Consider the following 22,960-nt stretch of genomic DNA (forward strand, 5'->3'; position numbering starts at 1 on the left):
GTTTCATGCTATGGTTAGGTTGACCTTAATACTTTTGTTGTAGTTGTGAATGCTTGCAATAGAGGTTAATCATAAGTGGGATGCTTGTTCAAGTAAGAACAACACCCAAGCACTGGTCCACCCACATATCGAATTATCAAAGTATCGAACGCGAATCATATGAACATGATGAAAACTAGCTTGACGATATTCCCATGTGTCCTCGGGAGCGCTTTTCCTATTATAAGAGGTTGTTCCGGCTTGTCCTTTGCTATAAAAGGATTGGGCCACCTTGCTGCACTTTATTTACTTTTGTTACTTGTTGCTCGTTACAACCTATCTTATCACAAAACTATCTGTTACCACTTATTTCAGTACTTGCAGAGAATACCTTGCTGAAAACCGCTTATCATTTCCTTCTGCTCCTCGTTGGGTTCGACACTCTTACTTATCGAAAGGACTACGATAGATCCCCTATACTTGTGGGTCATCACACATCACTTAAGCCTTGCAAGCATTGCAACTAATGAGTTAGTTGCGGGATGATGTGTTACGGAATGAGTAAAGAGACTTGCCGGTAACGAGATTGGACTAGGTATTGAGATACCGACAATCGAATCTCGGGCAAGTAACATACCGATGACAAAGGGAACAACGTATGTTGTTATGCAGTCTGACCGATAAAGATCTTCGTAGAATATGTAGGAGCCAATATGGGCATCCAGGTCCCACTATTGGTTATTGACCAGAGAGGTGTCTCGGTCATGTCTACATAGTTCTCGAACCCGTAGGGTCCGCACGCTTAACGTTCGTTGACGATATAGTACTATATGAGTTATGTATGTTGGTGACCGAATGTTGTTCGGAGTCCGGGATGAGATCACGGACATGACGAGGAACCCCGGAATGGTCCTGAGATAAAGTTTGATATATGGGATAATAGTGTTTGGTCACCGGAAGGGTTCCGGAATTCATCGGAAGGGGTTCCGGATGTTTCCCGAAATGTTTGGGTACGAGAACACTTTATTTGGGCCAAAGGGGAAAGCCCACAAGGTTTTTGGAAAGCGCAAAAGGAAGTTTTGTGGAGTCCAGGGGCCAGACGCCAGAGTCCCTGGCGTCTAGGTCCAGACGCGGGAACCCTGGCGTCTGGCCCTGGAGTCCGAGAAGGACTCTTGCCTTTCGTGTGAAACCAACTTTGTGGAGGCTTTTACTCCAAGTTTCGACCCCAAGGCTCAACATATAAATAGAGGGGTAGGGCTAGCACCCAAGACACATCAAGAAACACCAAGCTGTGTGCCGGCAACCCCGTCCCCTCTAGTTTATCCTCCGTCATAGTTTTCGTAGTGCTTAGGCGAAGCCCTACGGAGATTGTTCTTCACCAACACCGTCACCATACCGTCGTGCTGCCGGAACTCATCTACTACTTCGCCCCTCTTGCTGGATCGAGAAGGCGAGGACGTCACCGAGCCGAACGTGTGCAGAACTCGGAGGTGTCGTGCTTTCAGTACTTGGATCGGTCGGATCGTGAAGACGTACGACTACATCAACTGCGTTGATATAATGCTTCTGTGAACGGTCTACGAGGGTACGTAGACAACACTCTCCCCTCTCGTTGCTATGCATCACCATGATCCTGTGTGTGCGTAGGAAATTTTTGAAATTACTACGTTCCCCAACAAATCCAACGGGCCGACCCCAACGGACATGCATTTCTTCCGCTTTTTGTCCATTTGGGTCGGAAAAACGGGCAGTCGCATTCGCTTTTTTATTTGGGTCCACATGTGCGCCCAACGGATGGCCTGGCGCATTTTTTCCATGTCCGCCCTAGCATTCCGTCGAACATGTAGCAGGCAACGGGGTTAACGGTGGCTAGACGGCCGATGGCTGCAGCGACACAGGCCAGGCACGGGCGCGAGGCGAGGCCGGCGGCCGGGACAAGCGTCGCCTGCTGGGCACGGCGAGGCGCGGCCTAGACGAGTGTCGCCTGCGGAGACAAGCGCCGGAGGGGAGAGGGACGAGCAAGAGGCGGTGCTCGCGACAACTGGCCCGGTACGCGACGGCGAGGTGCACGACCGCGAGCGACAGGGACAGCAGGACCATGGGCTCCGGCCCGGCGGCGCCCTTTCCCTGCGCCGCGACGTCGCGCGGCAGCACGGCGGCCGCCTTGGCCAGCAAGTACAACACGGACGCCTGCGCCTGGTCGAGCATGGCCGGGAGGAAGGAGCGGTGCAGGAGGTCGGTGCCGGCACGGAGGTGCGCGGAGAGGAGCATGGGCGGGAGGGCGAGGTCGAGGATCACGACGAGCAGGGGCAGCGCGTAGACGAGCAGCAGCGAGGCGAGCATGGTGACGAGGAAGAAGGCCATCTTGGCCCACCGCCACGGCCGCGCCCACGCGGGCTCCCGGCCCCGTGCTTATGCGCCAGCGCCAGCGGCAACTTCTACTCCTGCAGCAGCTCGTCGGGGCTACAGTAGCTCTCGCCCGTCCGCGCCCTGCACGCCCCTCGTGCTGCGCGCCCGTAGCAGCTCACGCCCGCCCACCCCCCGCAGCATCCCGCGCCCCAGTTGCACCCCCTAGCAGCCTGCGCCCTTCTCTGGCGCTGCCCCGGCTCCGGCCCTTCTCCGGCACTATCCCGCGGCGTGGTTGGTGGTCTGGAGCAGGGTGGGTGGGTGGGTGGGAGAAGAGAAAGGAAAGGAGGAGAGAGATGGGATGGATGGTTGGATGACATATGGGCCACGCAGCATATGCAGTGGGCAGAAGCGGATGAGAAGAGCAAAGAAAATGTCCGCTTTGTGTCCGCCGCTGATCCAAATGTGTCCTAAATTTGAGACGGAAATGGGTCCGTGCGGACGCAAAATGAAAATGGGTCTCTGCGTTGGGCAGTCGTTTTTGTCCACACAGACTCAAACAGACATGGATGAACGAAATGGATCGACTCATTGGAATTGCTCTAAGCCACTGGATGGACCGAATGCACTTGGCATACAAGCAGGAGCGTCGTGTCACTGTACTGGTGCCATCATCAATACTGCCAATTGCCAAATATGCTATGCTAGTACTTGTGCCGAGCACTGTTGCCGGGTCTTCACTGTATGACCATCATCACCATTTCGATCTGCATGCTCTTGGGTACTTCTTGATTAATCTGTGAGCTAGCAGACGTGCATGATGCAAGTGATCAATTACACATGCATGCACGTTTGATTAGTGACAACTCTTTTTGCAGGCAAATTGGAGAGCTTTATTCAAATAAAAGCATTGTTGGAACAGTCAGCCAAGAGGCTGGTTACCAAGAAGCTTGGAGTTTCCTCTAGCCAGCTATCCGTAACATCCAGTGCACAAGCACGTTTAGCACATAGATGCGCCAGGAGATTAGTTGATCTACTTACATGACAAATATCAAAAGATGTAAAATAAGTACTGAGCTCTTCTATCTCATCTAATAAGTAGGCCACAATAGAACGAGAATTGTGGTGAGAATTCCAGAGTGTCACCAACTCCGAGCAGTTCACTTCCATTAACACATGGGAGAAGCCTTGGAGAGAAGCAAAGAGAACACCATCGCGCAAGGAAAGGCCTTCCGTAATGAGGGGATCAGTGATCCCCGAATAAGGCTTGCACCACACACCAAGTAGGGCAGAGGGAGAGCGTGCAACTCCTCCCGCACCACCCCGACCGAGCGCCAGGTTCAGCCCGCCATCAGTGTTAATCTTGACAAAACCCTCATTGGGCGGGCGCCATCCAAAGCCAGGCAAAACATGTGTATCTTTGTGTGGAAGATGAAGGAGTGCAATGGCCTCCTTAGTGGCTCGTATGGTAGAAACAGGGTCTCTGCCCTCTTCACCATGCTTGATACGGTTCTTGGAGTGCCAAATGGACCACATGATGGTTGTGATCAGTGCTCGATCATCAGAAGAAAAACTTGGAGCACAAGTGATGTCCCGCGCCCATGACTCAGGATGAAGGTTGGGAAGCCGTAGTCCAAACCACGCACATGCTTCTTCCCAAAAGCTTTGAGCATGTGGACATTGTAAAAGTACATGTTTCAGATCCTCATCCATCGTTAGACATACTTTGCATTGACAAGCCTCCGCAATATGGCGATGTTTGAGTGTTGTTTCATCAGGAAGAATCCCACGAAGCACTCTCCACCAGAACACTCTAACTTTTGGTATAACATTCAACTTCCACAGGGCTTTCCACAGGTCCCGGTAGCCATCCCTTCCTCTAGAGCCAAACGCTCGTTATTAGTCACAAGAGAGCGGTACGCCGTTTTCACAGTGTAGTTGCCTGATTTTTCGAATGCCCAAGTAGGGAAATCATTACCTCCACCCGACCGGATAGGAATGTTAAGAATGGCCACAGCATCAGAAGCAATGAAGTTATCTCTGATCAAATCATGTCTCCAAGACCAGCTATCATAATCAATAAGCTCTAAGACTAACTGAATGTTAGTGTTTGGCGGTCGTGAAATAGGTGTCATGTTGATCGTCCCCGGGATCCATTTATCTGTCCAAACCGATATAGAACTGCCATCTCCAACACGAGTGATCAAACCCAGTCGTAAGGCTTCCCTTCCTGCTATGATCGCCTTCCAAGTGGCCGAGACCGACTTGGGTGCAGAGGCATGCATGAAATCTGTGTCGGGGAAGTAGCAACCTTTCAACACTCTTGCACACAGGGAATTTGGATTCGTCAAAAACCGCCAGCCATGCTTACCCAGCATAGCAAGATTAAAGAGATGAGTATCTCCGAATCCCATTCCCCCCTTGCACTTGGGTGTCGCCAATTCTTTCTAGGACACCCAATGCAAAGCCTTCTTGTCAAGAGAATTGCCCCAAAAGTATTTAGCCATGGGTGAAGTTAAGCTCTTGCAAACTTTCTTGGTAAGTAGAAAGGTACTCATAGGATATGTGGGAATAGCTTGAGCTATTGATTTTAACAAAGTGTCGCGCCCCGCATAAGCTAGTGGCCTCTCTGACCATCCCTGGATTTTTTACCGTATCCTTTCGCTGATATGATCAAAAGTCCCACTCGTGATCCGCCCAACAGCTGTGGGTAGACCTAGATACTTTTCACTGAAAGCTTCTACTTGAATGTTCAGAGTAGCCTTCAAGACTTGCCGCAGATCTGATGGTGTGTTGGTGCTGAAATATATTGAGCTTTTGTCTCTATTGACACACTGACTCTAAGCTTCACCATAAATTCTGAGAATTTCATTCAAACGGATAGCACTCAAATTGTTTGCATTGATGAAGATGAGGCTGTCATCCGCAAATAAAGATGGGTGACCCACGGAGAACGATAGCTCACCTGCAGCCCCCTGTCAACAACTCCTCCATTGTAGTATTTCAACAATGAGGAAAGGCCTTCAGCACACAACAGAAATAAATATGGTGACACAGGATCACCTTGTCGAAAGCCCCTCGTTGGTGTGAAATATGGTAGTAGCTCTCCATTAACACGAACTAAGAACCGTACAGAGGAGACACACTTCATGATTAGTCTAATGAAGCTAATGCTAAAACCGAGACGTGACAGTATTGCTTCAAGATAATGCCACTCTACACAATCATAAGACTTCATCATATCGAGCTTAACCGCATAAGAAAATTATGCCCCTTATTCCTTCTTTTCATCGTGTGTATACTTTCATAAGCAACTAGCACATTATCTGTAATAAGGCGTCCCGGGATGAAGGCGCTTTGTTCTTCACTGATGATTAGATCCATCATGTTTCTCAACCGATTTGTTATAGCTTTGGCTGCAATCTTGTACAAGACCGGACACAAAGTAATAGGTCGATACTATGAGATCAATTGCGGATGGCGTACCTTGGGGATTAGAGTAATAGATGTATCGTTCAGCCCCGCTGGTAACTCACCTCCTTTGAGAAAGTCCAGAACTGCCAGCGTCACATCAGCGCATAGCAAATCCCAATGGCATTGATAAAACCCTGCAGTAAAGCCATCTACTCCAGGGGCTTTGGAGGGCGCCATCTGGAATAGCGCCACCCTCACCTCTTCAGCAGTGTAAGGCTTAATGAGATCATCGTTCATGGCCTGGGTTATTTTCACATGCACATGCGATAAAGTGACTAGCATCCGAGAAACCTTGCGTTAGGTACATATTTTGATAGAATGCTTGCACTTCCAATTTATCCTCCTCTTCAGACTTATAAACCGAGCCATCCGCTCGTCGAAGGCACGAGATTTTATTGATCCGTTTACGTTGTGCCGCTTGAGCCTGAAAATAGGATGTATTTCAGTCGCCATCACGAAGCCAGGGAACCCTGGAGCGCTCTCGGAGCCACGCCTCTTCTTGGTGTAAAGCCTCCTTCAGCTTCTGAACAATACGCTTCTCCTCTGTTGGGCCCGAGCCAATTGACCAGCATCGAATTTGGTCTAGCCTCTTCTGCAGTTGTCGAACCCCAGGGTTCAAGGGTGGCTTGTAATGTTCCCAAGGCCGATGCAATCCCTTGAAGCTCTGGCGTACGTTGTATGCCCCGCCATGTATCCTCAACTATGCGGTCATAATCCACATGAGTCTGCCAAATGTTCTCATACCGAAATTGCTTCTTTGCCCGTGACCTACCAGGCATATGCAGTTTTATTTTTGCAACCACAAAGCAATGATCAGACTCCACCGATGGAAGGTGTCTAACTCTGATGTGCTGAAAGTGTTGCTTGAACTCTTCGTTCGCAAAAACCCTATCCAGTCTGGCCTTGACATTTGACTCGCCACTTTGGCGATTGTCCCAAGTGTAGGCAGTACCCGACCAACCAAGATCCTGAAGAGAAACCTCATCCACTATCTCCCTGAAAGCACACATCTGACTCTCCGACCGCGCTGCTCTACTGAAGTGTTCGGAAGCATACAAAGTTTCATTAAAGTCTCCCATACACAACCATGCCGCATGTGGTAGTGCATGGAGAGTACGAAGGGACTGCCAGCTTTGTGTACGATCTTCATCTCTAGGCACCCCGTAAAAGCTAGTGAACCGCCATGTTGAGGAAACTTGATCATTACTTTGGACAACCACATCGATATGGCACTGACTATAGTTTTTTAGCTTGACGATAACATCTCGAGACCAGAAAAGACCAATGCCGCCACTAAGGCCGACACTGTCTACAGCAAAACAACCTCCAAAACCAAGAGTGTATTTTAAATTCTCAACTCTTTTTGCATTGATTTTAGTTTCCATAACAAAGAGAAGAGTGGGTCCTTCTAGCTTCACAATACTGCGAAGCTCTCGAACTGCCTCGGGGTTCCCAAGCCCCCGGCTGTTCCAGCTCAAGCAACTCACTGGGACTGACAGGACTGCGGAGCGATCTCTGCCGAATTATCAGGAGTGGGCTTCTTCTTTTTCTGCTCGCGAACAAAATCCTCCCCATCAGTATCATTGCTAGCTGAAGTTGGATCCTCATCAGTTTTACTAGTGCCAATTCCATCTGCATCCGATCCTCCCCCGGTGAGAAGCAAGGTCTTCGCCACCGGCCTATAAACTTGGTTTGGGGCCTCCTTACGTTTCGTCTGTGGCTTGTTATTATTGGGGGAGATCACCTCCTCTCCGGTGTCCTTGTCGGTGCTAGAGTTTCTCGTCGTTGGTTTGCTATTCGCATCAGACTTCGACTCCCTGGAAGATCCGTTATTATAGGCTTGCTTCCTTGATTCGTTCGGTGCATGGAGCGTAGGACCGAACGGAAGCTCCCCTTTATCATCTCTAGATCCTGGTGTTGGACAATAGAGATCAGAGTGCCCCAATCTGCCGTAGGAGAAGCAAAAATACGATACCTGCTCATATTGAATATCATACATATCCACCTTTTTCCTCCTTGTAGAATCTATCAAAATCCACCTTCTAAGTGGCTTGATAACATCAATGGAGATCCTTGCACGCAAGAACCCCCCATTGTGATCAAACTTGACTTGTTGCGCGTGTATATCCATCTGTTTAGCAATTGGCATCCACCACAATTTATCCCTCAAGTTGTAGGGTAGATTGATAACCCTAGCCCAGATATGCAGCCTATCAAACTTTACCTCATCAGGCCTCATGCAATCATCAAACTCTGCCAGAATCACAGCATGCTTGTTGATGTGCCATGGCGATCCTCCCCGAACTTGGTCTCTATCTTGTTGGTTCTCAAATTCTGCCACAAATAGGTTTAGCCCCACTGAGCGGAACTGCAGACCTCGTGGATTACCCCATGCCGGACGAAGCGCGTTGGTGATGGTTTGGAACTGCACTTTATGTCTGTAATCACACATTCACACCGATCACGGAGCGTACGTCGCCGCTCGTAATTGCACTGCACGGTTGGTTTTCCATTTATTATAGGATTATAAGGGCATCCTCAACGCCGACCCTCAAATCACGCGCATACGTCCGGATCGATCCAACTCAGGTATTGTCGGACCTTCATAACCTACTTCCCCTTGCTTTGCATCCGCACCCTACTTCTGACACCACTGTTGCTTTGCATCCGACCCTTCTTCCCCTTGCTTTGCATCCGCACCCTACTTCCGACATCACCGTTGTACCTCTCCGGCCACCACACAGGTATTGTCGGACCTTCGTAACCAGCACCGAGACTCCCGCTCGCCTTTTACGACGGCGTCGTCCAACCAGGACATGCCCGTAGTCACGTAAACTCCGCGTCCATGGCGAACACCATGCTCGGTAGGCGAATGCACATTGCACCCTACGACATGCACATCATCCAACAACGCAATGTGAAGTCGTTATCGTATTGATGAAACACCATCCAGACCATCTTCACCAAGTTTTGTGACGCGATTGCTCGGCTGGAGGCAAGGTGGCCATTGCGCGGCAGCGGAGGAGATCCTAAGTTTTGCTTCTTCATGCTTAACTTGTTGACTGAATCACTCGTTCACTCAATGTTGCTCTACACATTCTGTAGCTTGTACGTGTTGTTGTGTGATACATCCATTTTGCATCATGCTTTTGTATCGATATCTATTGCATTATGGGCTGTTATTACACATTATGTCACAATTCTTATGCATATTCTCTCTTATTTTACAAGGTTTACGTAAAGAGGGAGAATGCCGGCAGCTGGGATTCTGGGCTAGAAAAGGAGCAAATATTAGAGACCTATTCCGCACAGCTCCAAAAGTCCTGAAACTCCACGGAAGACATTTTCCAAATATATAAAAAATACTGAGAGCAAGAACTTCACCAGGGGGCCACTCCCTGCCCACGAGGGTGGGGGCGTGCCCTACCCTCCTGGGCGCGCCCCCTACCTCGTGGGCCCCCTGATGGCCCTCCGGTGACCATCTTCTGCTATATGAAGTCTTTCGACGGGAAAAAAATAAGAAGCCATCTTCTCGGATGAAACTCCGCCGCCACGAGGCGGAACCTTGGCGGAACCAATCTAGGGCTCTCGCGTAGCTGTTCTGCCGGGGAAACTTCCCTCCCGAAGGGGGAAATCATCGTCATCGTCATCACCAACACTCCTCTCATCGGGAGAGGGCAATCTCCATCAACATCTTCACCAGCACCATCTCCTCTTAAACCCTAGTTTATCTCTTGTATCCAATTCTTGTCTCCAAGTCTGGGATTGGTGCTAGTAGGTTGCTAGTAGTGTTAATTACTCCTTGTAATTGATGCTAGTTGGTTTAATTGGTGGAAGATCATATGTTCAGATTCTATATGCATATTAATACCCATCTGATTATAAACATGTTTATGCTTTGTAAGTAGTTACTTTTGTTCCTGAGGACATGGGAGAAGTCTTGCTATTAGTAGTCACGTGAATTTGGTATTCGTTCGATATTTTGATAAGATGTATGTTGTCTCTCCTCTAGTGGTGTTATGTGAACGTCGACTACATGACACTTCACCATTATTTGGGCCTAGAGGAAGGCATTCAGAAGTAATAACTAGATAATGGGTTGCTAGAGTGACAGAAGCTTAAATCCTAATTTATGCGTTCCTTCGTAAGGGGCTGATTTGGATCCATATGTTTCATGCTATGGTTAGGTTTACCTTAATACTTTTATTGTAGTTGCGGATGCTTGCAATAGAGGTTAATCATAAGTGAGATGTTTGTCCAGGTAAGGGCAGCACCCAAGCACCGGTCCACCCACATACCAAATTATCAAAGTACCGAACGTGAATCATATGAACGTGATGAAAACTAGCTTGACGATATTCCCATGTGTCCTCGGGAGCGCTTTTCTCTATATAAGAGTTTGTCCAGGCTTGTCCTTTGCTACAAAAAGGTTTGGGCCACCTTGCTGCACTTTATTTACTTTTGTTACTTGTTACTCGTTACAAATTATCCTATCACAAAAACTATCTGTTACCACTTATTTTAGTACTTGCAGAGAATACCTTGCTGGAAACCGCTTATCATTTCCTTCTGCTCCTTGTTGGGTTCGACACTCTTACTTATCGAAAGAACTATGATAGATCCCCTACACTTATGGGTCATCATTGTGATGTACCACGAGATAGAGGGACGGCTATTTAGGTACATACATTGTTGGATGAAACTGAAGGGGGAGTATGTGTCGGAAGACATGATCCGCTCATGAAAAACTTGTTGAATATTCGGTTAATCTCGCTGAATTTGAACTAGTGTAGTACCAGACTATTTGCATGCTATGTATGGATGATTTGCACTATTTTCTATCAGAATTTTGATGAATTCCATCGTGTTCGATGAATTTTGTCTGGTTTGCCGAAAACCTGACTTAAAATGTATGCCAATAGCGTTGGATGGCCGGCTCCTGCATCCGTGTCCATGGACAGGTTCCCCCTACCAGCGGACGGATGAGTGAGTAAATTTGCGGGTCAACGTTGGAGATGCCCTAACCAAGTGAATGGCATCAGACCCGTGGGAAAGAACAAAAGAGTGGAGGGCGAAGAGGAAAAAGGGAAACTCCTATTCATCGACCTACCCGCTCAATATGCAGGAAACACGCACATCCCTCGCCCCGCACATTTTCTAGGCCGGCCCATGTGCGGGGAGGGACGCCCTGTTTTTCTACCTTTTATCTTTTCATTTTTTTCCTTCTTTAATATAATTCAGGATTTCAAAGAAGTTTCAAATTTTAAAAAATAGTGAAATTTTTAAAAAATATTTGAGAATCATAATATGTTTGTGATTTCATAAAATGTTCATGATTTTATGGATTCAAAAAATGTTTGTGATTGTGAAAAAATGTTTGCATACTCAAAAAAATTCATGATTTTATGGATCCAAAAATTTTTTGTGATTGAGAAAAAATGTTTGCGTACTCAAAAAATGTTCATAATTATCAAAAACCACAGCATATTCAAAATATGTTCACGAATTTTAAATAATATTCACAAATAAAAAAATCTTCATGATTTTTAAAAAAATCATAGTATTCAAGAAATGTCTGCGAATTAAAAAATTCAAAATTAAGAAAAGTACATCTATTCGAAAAATGTTCATGAATTAGAAAAATATCAAAACAAAAAAATGTTCATGACTTCCAAAAATTGTTCCCAAAATTCGAGAATTTTTCACCCATTAAAAATGTTAACAATTTAAAAAATCACAAATTCAAAAAATGTTCATGATTTTGAATAATGACATTTGTGCAGTCTCATGTGGACCACGACAGATGAGGTTCATGATTTTAAAACAACAGCGTATTCAAAAACAATCATAAATTTGAAATGATATTAGAAAATTAAAATTGTGTTCATGTTTTTTTTGTAAAAATGTGCCCGAAGTTCAAGAAATGCTTGAGAATTTAAAAATTGTTTCATAATTCAAAAAAACATCAATTAAAAAAATGTTCATGAATTTAAAAAACTGTCAAAACAAAAAAATTGTTTGTGAATTCCAGAAATTTTTCCCAAATTTCGAGAAATGTTCACCTATTAAAAAATATTCACAAATTTGAAAAGTGTTCACGATTGCAAAGAATGGGATGTGTACAGTCTCATGTGGACCACAGCAGGTTGGGCTCGAGACAGTCTGGCCGACATGTCATGTTTCTTCTTGAAAGCATCATGAAATTTATCCTTGTGTTAAAACTATAAATCCCATTGATGGTAGTGATACTCAATCTTCGAGCAGCAGTTCTCCTCCCAGCAGCAAGTACGTACGTGTTCGCCTCTAAGGCCTTGTACAATGGGAGGTGCTTAGACAGATGCTTAGAAAAATAAATCGGATTTTTCTGAAGCGCCGGTGCCTATTTCTACAGAAGAGACGCTTAGTTAAGTGTCTATCCTGTACAAATAAGCACCGATGTTTAAAAAAGGTTTGATTTATTTCTCTAAGCACCTCCTCTAAGCACCTTCCATTGTAGAAGGCCTAATTGTGCCTCCGAGCTCTTTGCATAGCCTCAACAAAATCGAGAGGGCATTGCTCCGTGAGTACGTTTGTGACCTTGCAATGTTTCGTCCGGACTCCGAGCAGTAAAACAACTGGTCTAGTGGTGGCGCCAATTGGCAACACTGACCGATCGCTTAATGTAGATCACACAAACTACGAGATTTATCCCAAGAGATTATTGATCACTGGAATAAAGCGATTAAGTAACAGCCAGTGGTACTGTATCTGTATGCGTGCTGAGCACGACGGGTGCACAGTGAGGCAGCGACGGATGGTGTGGAGGTGGAGAAAGTCAGCTCAGACATCACGCTGTCGACGGTTTTGTCGAGGGGAATCTAACACCACGCTGTCGACGCGACGGTGCCCGCGGCCGGTCGGTCGGTGCCGCCGCCATCCGTTGCTCCGCGCACGAAATCGGCGGAGGTCGCGCTCCGGTCGACGTACCCTGGCGCGCGCGCCCTCCCGTGCCTCCCCGCTCGAGCCACTACAGTCGACAGTGCGAGTTATCGATCGATCGTTGTTTGGGGATGCATGCAATCGGCCAGGAGGTCATGCACGCACCATGTTCTTTGTGGTTCGAGATCGCCCTGCCGGTCGATCTGTCTATCATTCTCGTCTCGGTCATGCACACATAGATCTTTGCTGTCGAATTATTATTGACCTGATCGGCCATTTCATGATGGGAGAGCATTCGATGTAGAAGCACTGCACATCCCAGTACGTGTGTACATACGTACGCATGTGGGGAGGCACGTGCCTGCATGACCCTAGCTCGCTGTACTCGATCTCGATTCAGGAGCAAACTTGTATGGTGTACATGGGCCCTCCCTCGGAGCTATATTCGCCTCCCAATTGCCTCTAATGATCGTGCTACGTACAGTGCTGTCTCATCGAGCGACTGAGACAAAATAAGATACAAGCCACATACCCAAAGCACGACAACAGCACCACACTATCACATGGAGAGTTATGCTTTTTTTTTAGAAAAGAAAAAAGGAGAGTTATGCACGGCCGAGGCCTATACGGCGGTTGGGCCAGCTCCCTCATGGCCCACACAGCGTCTCGTCGGCCCTGTAGGTTCCTACCCGCTGGGCACTGCCAAAGTGCCAATGTGCTTCGTTGCCTCCCTGCCATGCCTGTCTCACAATCACAGCTAGCTCCGATTTGTTGAAGCTTCGTGATGACTGCAGTTGAAAAACTGACATATAAGCAGGGCCGATGGGAAGATGGAGAAAGCCGTGGGCAGTAGAGTTTTCTACAAATACAACAAAAAAAGTGATAGAGTATCCAGTTAAATAAACATTTTTGTGCAACCTTTGTTGCTGCAATGCCGTGCACATGCTAAACTTTTTTTAATGGTAAAAGATTTGCCACATCTATAATCTTCTATATCTAAATAGCTAGCCCCACTAACCTATTTCTCTCAACATGCAAGCATGCCACCTCATCAAGCAACATGCATTAGAAAAGACCCACTTCAGCATTCAATGAGTCATAGGAAAAGGTTGACTTCAACATTCAAACATGCATGATATATTTAATAAATATTTTACAAAAATACAATAATCAAACACAACAAACCATATGTATTTTTAGATTTAGCTCACATATTATTTCTTCGAATATTCTTATTTCCATAAAAGTATTAATATCTTAGAAAAATATTGCAAAATAATCCTGCAACAACGTGCGGGGCATCATCTAGTATCTAAATAGTTCATCCCCATTATCTTATTTCTCTTAACATGCAAGCTATCCACATCATCCTACATGCCCCACACATTTCACATCAAAAAAAAAACTCCAACAAATCATGCTACACTTGACATGCAAGGTATCCACGTCATCCCACATGCCCCACACATTCCACCTTAGAAAAAAAAACTAATTGATCATGAGATGCAGCTTTTATTTACTCCTCGATCGTTTGCTCTTTAGACACCACTTTTATTTAGCAGAAAGGATCAGCCACCCCTCTATCCTTTTTTTGACAGCACCTCGATCCTTCTATTTAGCACAAATGATCAGCCATCCCTCATCGGTTGCTCTTCCATCTTCTATTGTAAGTGAGGTAGTCAAAGAGGTCAGGTGCATCTAACACGCTGCTTTGATCTACACATCTCATCATGTCCCGTCCCTTCCTCTTCCCCTACATGTGTATCTTCCTCCGTCCAGTTAGGATCTAGGCAACCGAACAGGCGCTACTCCACTAACACTAGTAGAAAACAAGGGGCTTTGGTTCGGCCAGAAAAGAGCATTAATCCCGGTTGCATTACGAATCGGGACTAATGTGAGCATTAGTCCCGGTTCGAGCGGCTAGGGCACCGTACAGGCATTACTCCCGGTTCAAATGGGACCTTTAGTCTCGGTTAGTGCCACGAACCAGGACTAAAGGGTGCGATGCCCATTAGTACTGGTTTGTGCCACGAACCGGTACTAATGATGCAACTTTCAAATCCTACCCCCTGTATCGCCTTTTCTGTTTTGTAAAAAGTAAAAGAAAATGATAAAAACTTCAAAAGTTAAAATCCTTCGAGATGTAGTTATGTTACTACATCTACTGGTTAGGAAAATTTAAAAACTTCAACAAATACATGTTTTGCAAAAAGTGTAGGAAAAATATAAAACAGCTATAACTTTTGCATACGATGTCAGAAAAAAACGAATAATATATCCAAATGTTCAGCACGAAAATCCGCATCCTATTTTGATAGCCTACAGCCTATTTGCAAATTTTTAGAATCCTCAAATTTCAAAAGGAAAATTTTCATTAAATCTAGTCAAACTATGATCAAACTAATTATTCAAGAATATTAGTGTTACTAAATAATTATTCAAGAATATTAGTGTTACTAAATAATTATTTCAGTTTTTTTAAATTTTGGTCAAATCTAGTCAAATTGTGGTCAAACAATGGTCAAACTACTTATTCAAGAAATATTAGTGTTACTAAATAATTATTGTTTTTTAGAACAATAGTTTCAAACTCAAACAGTGAAATTTGTGACTTCATGCTCGAGCTAAACTCCTGAGGGTTAATAGGATTTACATCTTACTATTGTCAGGAAAACAACAAGTGCAGACTTGGAAACAAGGGAGAATAGAATCCGAAAGTTAAGCGTGCTCAGGCTGGGGGAGTGGGAGGATGTGTGACCATCCGAAAAGTTAGATGGTTTGGAATGATGAGGGGTGATTAGAGATTAAATTGAGCAGTGATGAGAGGTGATTAGAGATTAGAGGTTAAAATAATTAGAAATTTTAAAATCAGGATAATATTTCAAAAAAATCATTAAAAAAAATCCTTTAGTCCCGGTTCGTATAAGCTTGAATCAAAAAAATCGGAAAAAAGATTTGTTACCAACTGGGACTAAAGGTAGACCTCCAGACAGCAGCCACGTGGAGGGCCTTTAGTCCCGGTTCATATAAGAACCGGGACTAAAGGGGAGGACCTTTATAATGACCCGTCCTCTAGAATCAGGATAAAAGGCTTTTTTTCTACTAGTGTAAGCGGATCCCTGGACCTCTCCTATTCGATCTATAAAGCCTTGGAAATCAAGAGCCCCTTCATAGCTCTACTCCTCTTCCGGCTGCCTCCCATCTCCACGCCCAACTTAAACTTCGTCCGAGAGTCATAGCCAACACAGCGGTCTTGCCGACATCAGTCTCGAGATGGTCGTTCAAGCCTATAGAAGCTGAAGTGTTGATCGTGTTGTCGGCGCCGTCGTCATCTTTGGTTCAAGCTAATCCAGTCCATCATCATTTTTCTTGAATTCACCCAGAAGCCAACGTACAGCCTGCGTCCCTCCATGGATTACTCCGTATGGTTGGCAGGTAATATAAGGCGATTTAGGTTATGCAATTGGCGATCCTGGAAAAGTTCATAATTTTGTTCTTGCGATCTGAAGCGATTCTACGTTCTCATATGAGCAAATCTCACGGGCCGTTCGGTTAAGCGGCCATGCATGCAATCATGCCGAACATACCATCAGCTCCCGTAAAGATAGGATCAGGCACCTAAGTTTGTTGTGTAAAGCATGCGTGTGTATCTCTCCGCTCCCCTCTGATGTACTCCCTCCGTTCCGAATTACTTGTCGCAGGTATGGATGTATCTAGATGTATTTTAGTTCTAGATACATTCATTTCTGCAACGAGTAATTTGAAACGAAGGGAGTATCTCATATAAAATTGTACCCCGGAGTGGATGGATACAAGCATGTTATCACTTTACATATTGGGAATCATATCAGGTATCCTTGGACTGCCATACCATTCTTTGCTATATTATATTCATAACGGCTGTTCTTAATTGACTGTGTCAGGGTTATTTTCGTTCTGGCTGTATTGGCTGATACAAAAAAATTCTTCTTGCAGGTTTCAGTTTTGTCTAGATGCACCATCGAACTCTGGAGTGATTGAGAGTTTTCCACTATCCGATTAATGATATTTCCTCAGATTTATTTTGGTCCTTTTTCCAAAAAATAAATGAAACGCCCATGTGTGCAGAAGCGGCTTGTATGCATGTGTGCAACGTGGATGCAAAAGGAACTTTGTGCATGAAAAATCCATATCCACGAGCCCATCAACTTCTGACCCTAGAATCCATGATTTTGACTAATTATATGAAGCACGTAGTATTGTAATCTCTGTGACGACGTCATGCATCAAGTGAGATAAATGCATGGAAAAGAATATGTCTTATACATTTACTGCTCTTGATGTGCCAATAAAATGTACTCCCACTATAAATAAATATAAGACATCTTTAATCATTAAATTAGTGATCTAAAACATCTTATATTCGTAGGGAGAGTATGAGTTTGTTCCTTATTTCCTACAGCTCCAAAAATATGGTTCTTCATTTTTAAGATGCATGGATCAGTTGAAAGGATTATGATATCTATCTACATTGAGACTATCAGATTAGTTCACACATCTAATTTCTTACCATGTGTAGTTACATTCTATACTTCACATGTAATTATGAGGGTAAAAGGTAAGGCATGTTATATCTTTTGACAGCAGAAAATAGAAAATCATTTTTGTTCATATTTATCTATCCTACTTTTTTGCATTTCTTTCTCTTTTTATAGAGGCCTCTCTTATGAACTCATCCGAGTGTTTCATATTCAATTCACATATACAAAATGTTGTCTTCTCTATTATTTCTTTGAGAATTTCCTTATGAGACGACCTCACATGCTACATCATCAACAATGCATGCAGCTTCTTACAAACCACACTATAGATTCTACATAAAATTAGTAATTATGTTGCCTAAATTTAGAATTATTTTATTAGTAGAGCAATCACCTTTGTAATCAAGAAAAATGTCATTAGTACTCTTCGGTCAGCTTCTACTTGCAATTGTACCATACCAAATCCTTAACATATTTTTCATGTTTATAGGGTAATGATTTTGATCCATATTTTTTATACGTTACACTACTTGCTACTATGAATTAACCTTTGGCACGTCCGCGGTGATACAAATTTTCCACAGCAACGCGCGGGGTATCATCTAGTTTAATTAAAAGGAAGTGTTCAATAAAAGTACATGTTTGAGGGACACCCTGCAAGAACAAAGTCTACTCTTCCGGCATATTATTACACAAGTCTTTGGCTCCTGCATTCACCCAATTATTAGCCTTGCTACAAATTATTGTGAAGACAACGGCCGGTGTAGCGTATTTAATATTAATGATCCTCGCATTGAGCTTTTCCCATTTTCCCCAAGACACACTAGCCTTGCAAGCGATGCCATGCCCTTATAGCGACATCAACTACCTTGCATAAAGCCATACCACCACGATTCGACGTTGTTGAAACCCTTCCACGAGGATGGATCAAAAACCAAGGGGAGGAGGGAGGGGGTCAATCTTTAATTTGTACAAATCCGGAAGGGCAAGTGAAATGCATGCAAATAACACATATGGTTGCATAGAGAGCCACAATTGGGACTTGTGTGCTTTGCCAGATGGTCCGCAATCCAAAGTTGTACATAACTTTGAAAATATTGATTGTTAGATAAATAATTAATGTATGATTATTGGCTTGGATATATTCTTCCAGTATATGAAGGATTCCAGTATATGAAGAATGGGCACTCCCTTCATTATTATTCATGGGATCACTTCCTAAAAGTGAAGACGCTTCGTTTCAGTCGGTGGACCGCACACGAGCGCCCGTCACCTCCTCCGTGCGACTCATGTCATTGAGTACCCGTTTTTGTACTTTTTCTGCAACATCATGTGTGTTACAAAATTTACTTCCGTAATAGCATCCATGTTGCAAAAAAATATTAAGAAAAAATATCTCTAACATCATCTTTGTTGCAAAAATCCCTTCCGCGACAACACCCATGTTCCAAAAATCTCTAAGATCCGCTGGCCGACACGCAGCACGGCCCTTTATAAAATTTTAATGTTTTATTAATTTTCTCTTGTATATTTCTTTGGGCCTTACTATTTTCCTTGAAAATAAGTAGCAGATCCACTCATCATCTAGGCAGACCACTCACCAGCCCACCCGAGCGTAACCCAACCCAGCAACCAAGCCCGCCCACCCACTGGCCTCCGAAGCCGCCACTCCGTCGGAAGGGCATAGGCGCGAAAAATAGCATATTCCCAGCGCGCGTCATCTCCCTTCCCCGCCAAAACAATCCGAAAACCGACCAGATCGGCCACTATTTCCCCCCTCCAATGCCGAAACCGTCTTCCCCTCCCGCCCCCGCTCCCGCTTCGCGCCAATTCCAGCCACCAACCCACCGCCGGCGCCGGCGGCCATGGACATGTCGGCGATCGCCGCCCGCCTCGGCCTCTCCGGGTCCCGCCCCGTCGTGCGCAAGGCCGCCGAGCTCCGCCGCCTCTGCGACATCAACTTCGACTCCTCCGTCCTCGGCATCGTAAGCATCCCGCACCCGCCCCTTCACTCGCTTCTTCCCCTCCCTCGATCTCTCCGGTGTGCGTGTCTCTGACGCTGGTTTCGCGCAGGGGGAGGTGTGCAAGGCCATCATCTGCCTCGAGATCGCCGCGACCAAGTGAGTTTGGCTTGCTCTCCAAGTGCTCGACGAATTTCCCGTTTCGAGCATTCTCTTGGTTGGTCAAAGGCATTATTGATCCGTTTGCTTTGTCTGTGATTGTCCAGGTTTCAAGTGATATTTGATCGGTCGGAGGCGGTGCGGATGAGTGGGATGTCCGAGAAGGCATTCATCAGATCATTCAATGCGCTGCAGAATGGGCTTGGTGTCAAGTATGCCACTTTGCACTTCTGTTCTGCTAATTGACACACGCAAGTGACTAGCCTTACTGAATTGAGCGATTTCTTCTTGTAGGACGACACTGGATGTGCGTGAATTGGGCATCCAGTTCGGCTGTGTCAGGTTGATACCTTTTGTGCAGAAGGGATTGGCGCTGTAAGTCTGCTCCCTTTGCTAGTTCTGTTGTGCTGCAAGGCTAACTTGCTGTAGATGATTGGATGTACAATTGGCCTGGGATGCAAAGACCTTGATGCCTGAAGCCTTGAATGATATACTGATGGTGACATTGTATGTTTCAGGTACAAAGAACGTTTCCTGGCTGCATTGCCTCCTTCTCGACGCTCAAGCACGGACTTTGGCCGCCCAGTGTTTACTGCAGCAGCATTCTATTTATGTGCGAAGAGGCATAAGGTGACAGCTGAATCAGTAAAAATGGTTCACTTTGCATGCTAGTTGGAGGCGTATAAATGATTTGCTTCTTGTAGCACTAAACCTTTCCTCAATTTCCCTGCAGCTCAAAGTTGACAAACTGAAGCTAATTGAACTTTGTGGTACATCTAGCTCTGAATTTACAACGGTAATGGACCTGAAATGTCTTATCTTTGCATACAGTTGTCCATTCCCTCATCTCATATATGCTAGCGTCTGCTAAGTTTGTCATCACAAAAATGTTTAGATTGGTGCTACACATTATCCTGTTTTGACTGTTATTTGTGCTGGTTGCAGGTTTCAACATCCATGGGAGACCTTTGTTTTGATGTTTTTGGGATAGCCAAGGAGAAGAAGGATCCAACCTCCATCAAAGGGAATAGAGGTATCTGCGCATGCTCTAATATTGATGCAATCATTCTTCATACATGATATGCTAAAAGTTTGTGGATTGAGTGATTGCCATTTTTTCTAATAGCTTGTAATTTGCAATTGTTGATGTAGAACTGCTGGATGTTTTGCCTAGCAAAAGGAAACATGAGGATGACAGCGATCATTCTGATGAATCATCTGGGGATGACAATGATGATGAGCTAGATGTATGAACCTGCTTAATGTCCCTTTACCTTTCAAGTATTATGCTGATTGCCACTTCTGAAATTCATGACATAAAGCCATAATAGTTTGGTACTCACTGCGTTCCAAGTTTGAACCAAAACCATGACAAGAATTATGGAATGGAGGGAGTACTTGATTAACCAGAAGGCACTGATGAAGTGAGATCAAATGCATCTATATAAGAGGGAACATAGACTTGCAGCTAGTAATTGTTATAGCATCTCGTTTGCCAGACACATGGACACTGGTTTTTGTCATGTAGTTTGCAGTTTGATATTTTGTTGTTTATGTCCTGCTTGCGACTGCTGCCTGATTCTTGCAATTTCAGCTACCAACCCACAAAAGGCACAAGAAGATGGAGAAACAAGCGTACAATCAGTGGAAGTCTTCAGTTATCTCCACCAACAAGCAAGCCAAACCAGGTTAGTACTTGGGACTTGTTTACATTGCGGTCTAGGCCACTCGAACCCTCGCACTACCCATGAAGCTAAATTACCTCTCTGGTTTGTCTTAGACCCTACTAAGCCCAGGAAGCAAGCTCAGCTCAACTTCAAGAAGAAACTGCCAGACGCCGCCTTGGAAGTGCCGCCACCAGCTAGCTAAATGAACATGTAAGGGAACTGAAGCCTGGGAGTTGGAGTGTCATGCACAATCCTTGATGCAAAAAGGGCACTTCTGGCTCCATTCCTCTTCGTTTTTGATATGTTTTGTAAGGCGCTGACATGGTACAAAGTGTTATACAATCAGGGGATGCTCTTCTGTAAACGGCGGTGGCATGCTTGTTTGATTATGTGCACGGGGTGGGAATCTCTTGACAGTCGCCCGTTTACATGCCGTCACCAACCACCGGCTCGTCGGGCCTCCAGTTCCGCTGTGATATTTGCGCCGTGTTAGGTACGCGGCGCAGATCCTGAGTGCTCGCCTACTGGACGACCATTTCATCTCCAACTGGAAGATATTTCTGTCCTGTCTTTTGGATAGAAAAAAAGTGGTATGCTAAATACAGTATTAAACCAAACAGCTCTCGACCAAGTGCACTGTCCTCTGTGGAGGGCTGCGCGCTTTAGCCTGCCTCCACCACTAGGTTGCATTTTCGGGTCGTTGGGTCTGCAATTTTGTAGGGCATTCGGACATCTTTCAGCCGTTTTCTGATGCTTGGGTCGTCACTTTTCACGCCGTCACCGGTGCCCACTCACGCCTCCTTGTTGCTGCCTGACGCCCATGTGTTTCGGTGCTCCCTAGTGCTCGGCGACGAGGCGATCGGGAGCCTTTCCGCTGCGCTGCCAAGATATTTGCGTCGCCCGGATTGAAAAATGCAGGCCGGGTAGTTTTTCCTAGCACTCTTTTAAAATGTGTGCGTTGCGCAAACTTAGAAAACGAATCGTGCTAGGGCATGTGCAAAAGTCGCCTGGTAGGGAAGCCAACGCTCTCTCGTGAGTCGTGACCCTGAAGCCTACGCGAAACTGACAACAAATCACGATGGTGGGGTGGACGATCTGATGCTATCATTTAATTATTCTTTTACGGGCACCATGGTGGGCAAAAGTCGGCCCAAACCATTTTCATTTTCTAAAAGATGAAAGGCGATACAAAACAACGGCTACATGTAGCTTCATGGTGGACAAAAGTCGGCCTGAACCATTTCCATTTTCTAAAAGATGAAAGGCAATACAAAACATCAGTCGAAAGGAGATCCGATACCAAGAAAACCGAGAAAAGTTGCCAGCTTGCCCTGCAATCAGTCTACACCTTCAAGGACTAGGAGAGTCGCAACCACTGTCGAATGGCTTCCCACTCCCTAGCCACACCGTGACAACGAAAACACCATAGACCATGCCTGTAACACCCTCGATGCGACTATAGCTCCCACGTGTCGAGGCACGACTTAGAGGCATAATCGCATTGAAGGCATATGTCGCAAGTTAGGCAATCTTCACAAACATCCCATGTAATGTAATAATAAAAGGGGAGATAACATAGTTGACTTACACTCGCCACGTCAATCAAGTACATAAATAACATTACATCATTCAAACACTCAAGGCCCGACTACGGCGCCAAAACAGAAGAAAACCCAACATGCGACAAGGCCCCGAATCAAACCCCAACTAGGCACCACTACTGATCGTCAGGAAAAGACACGTAGTATCGCTGAGAGTCTTCGTCAAACTCTCACTTGAGCTCGTACTCGTCACCTGGAGCGGAATCACCTGGACCTGCATCTGGAGTTATAGTATCTGTGAGCCACAGGGACTCAGCAATCTCGCACCCTCGCGATCAGGACTATTTAAGCTTATAGGAAGGATAAGGCAAAAATATATGTGGAGCTGCAGCAAG

General features: G+C 45.3%; 1 protein-coding gene across 1 annotated transcript; it reads left to right on the top strand.

The window, feature by feature from the left end:
- The first annotated feature begins 19,007 nt into the window (after positions 1-19,007).
- On the top strand, positions 19,008-21,452 carry LOC119359129 (origin of replication complex subunit 6-like). The gene is made up of 10 exons (XM_037625452.1): positions 19,008-19,222; positions 19,311-19,357; positions 19,465-19,569; positions 19,652-19,732; positions 19,876-19,987; positions 20,091-20,153; positions 20,303-20,390; positions 20,510-20,604; positions 20,952-21,045; positions 21,138-21,452. The coding sequence occupies exons 1-10, from the start codon at positions 19,103-19,105 to the stop codon at positions 21,224-21,226; spliced, it is 894 nt and encodes a 297-aa protein (XP_037481349.1). The 5' UTR covers positions 19,008-19,102; the 3' UTR covers positions 21,227-21,452.
- The last annotated feature ends 1,508 nt before the right edge of the window (positions 21,453-22,960 follow it).

Source organism: Triticum dicoccoides, chromosome 2A (assembly GCF_002162155.2).
Source record: "Triticum dicoccoides isolate Atlit2015 ecotype Zavitan chromosome 2A, WEW_v2.0, whole genome shotgun sequence".
In the NCBI taxonomy this organism is placed as follows: domain Eukaryota; kingdom Viridiplantae; phylum Streptophyta; class Magnoliopsida; order Poales; family Poaceae; genus Triticum; species Triticum dicoccoides.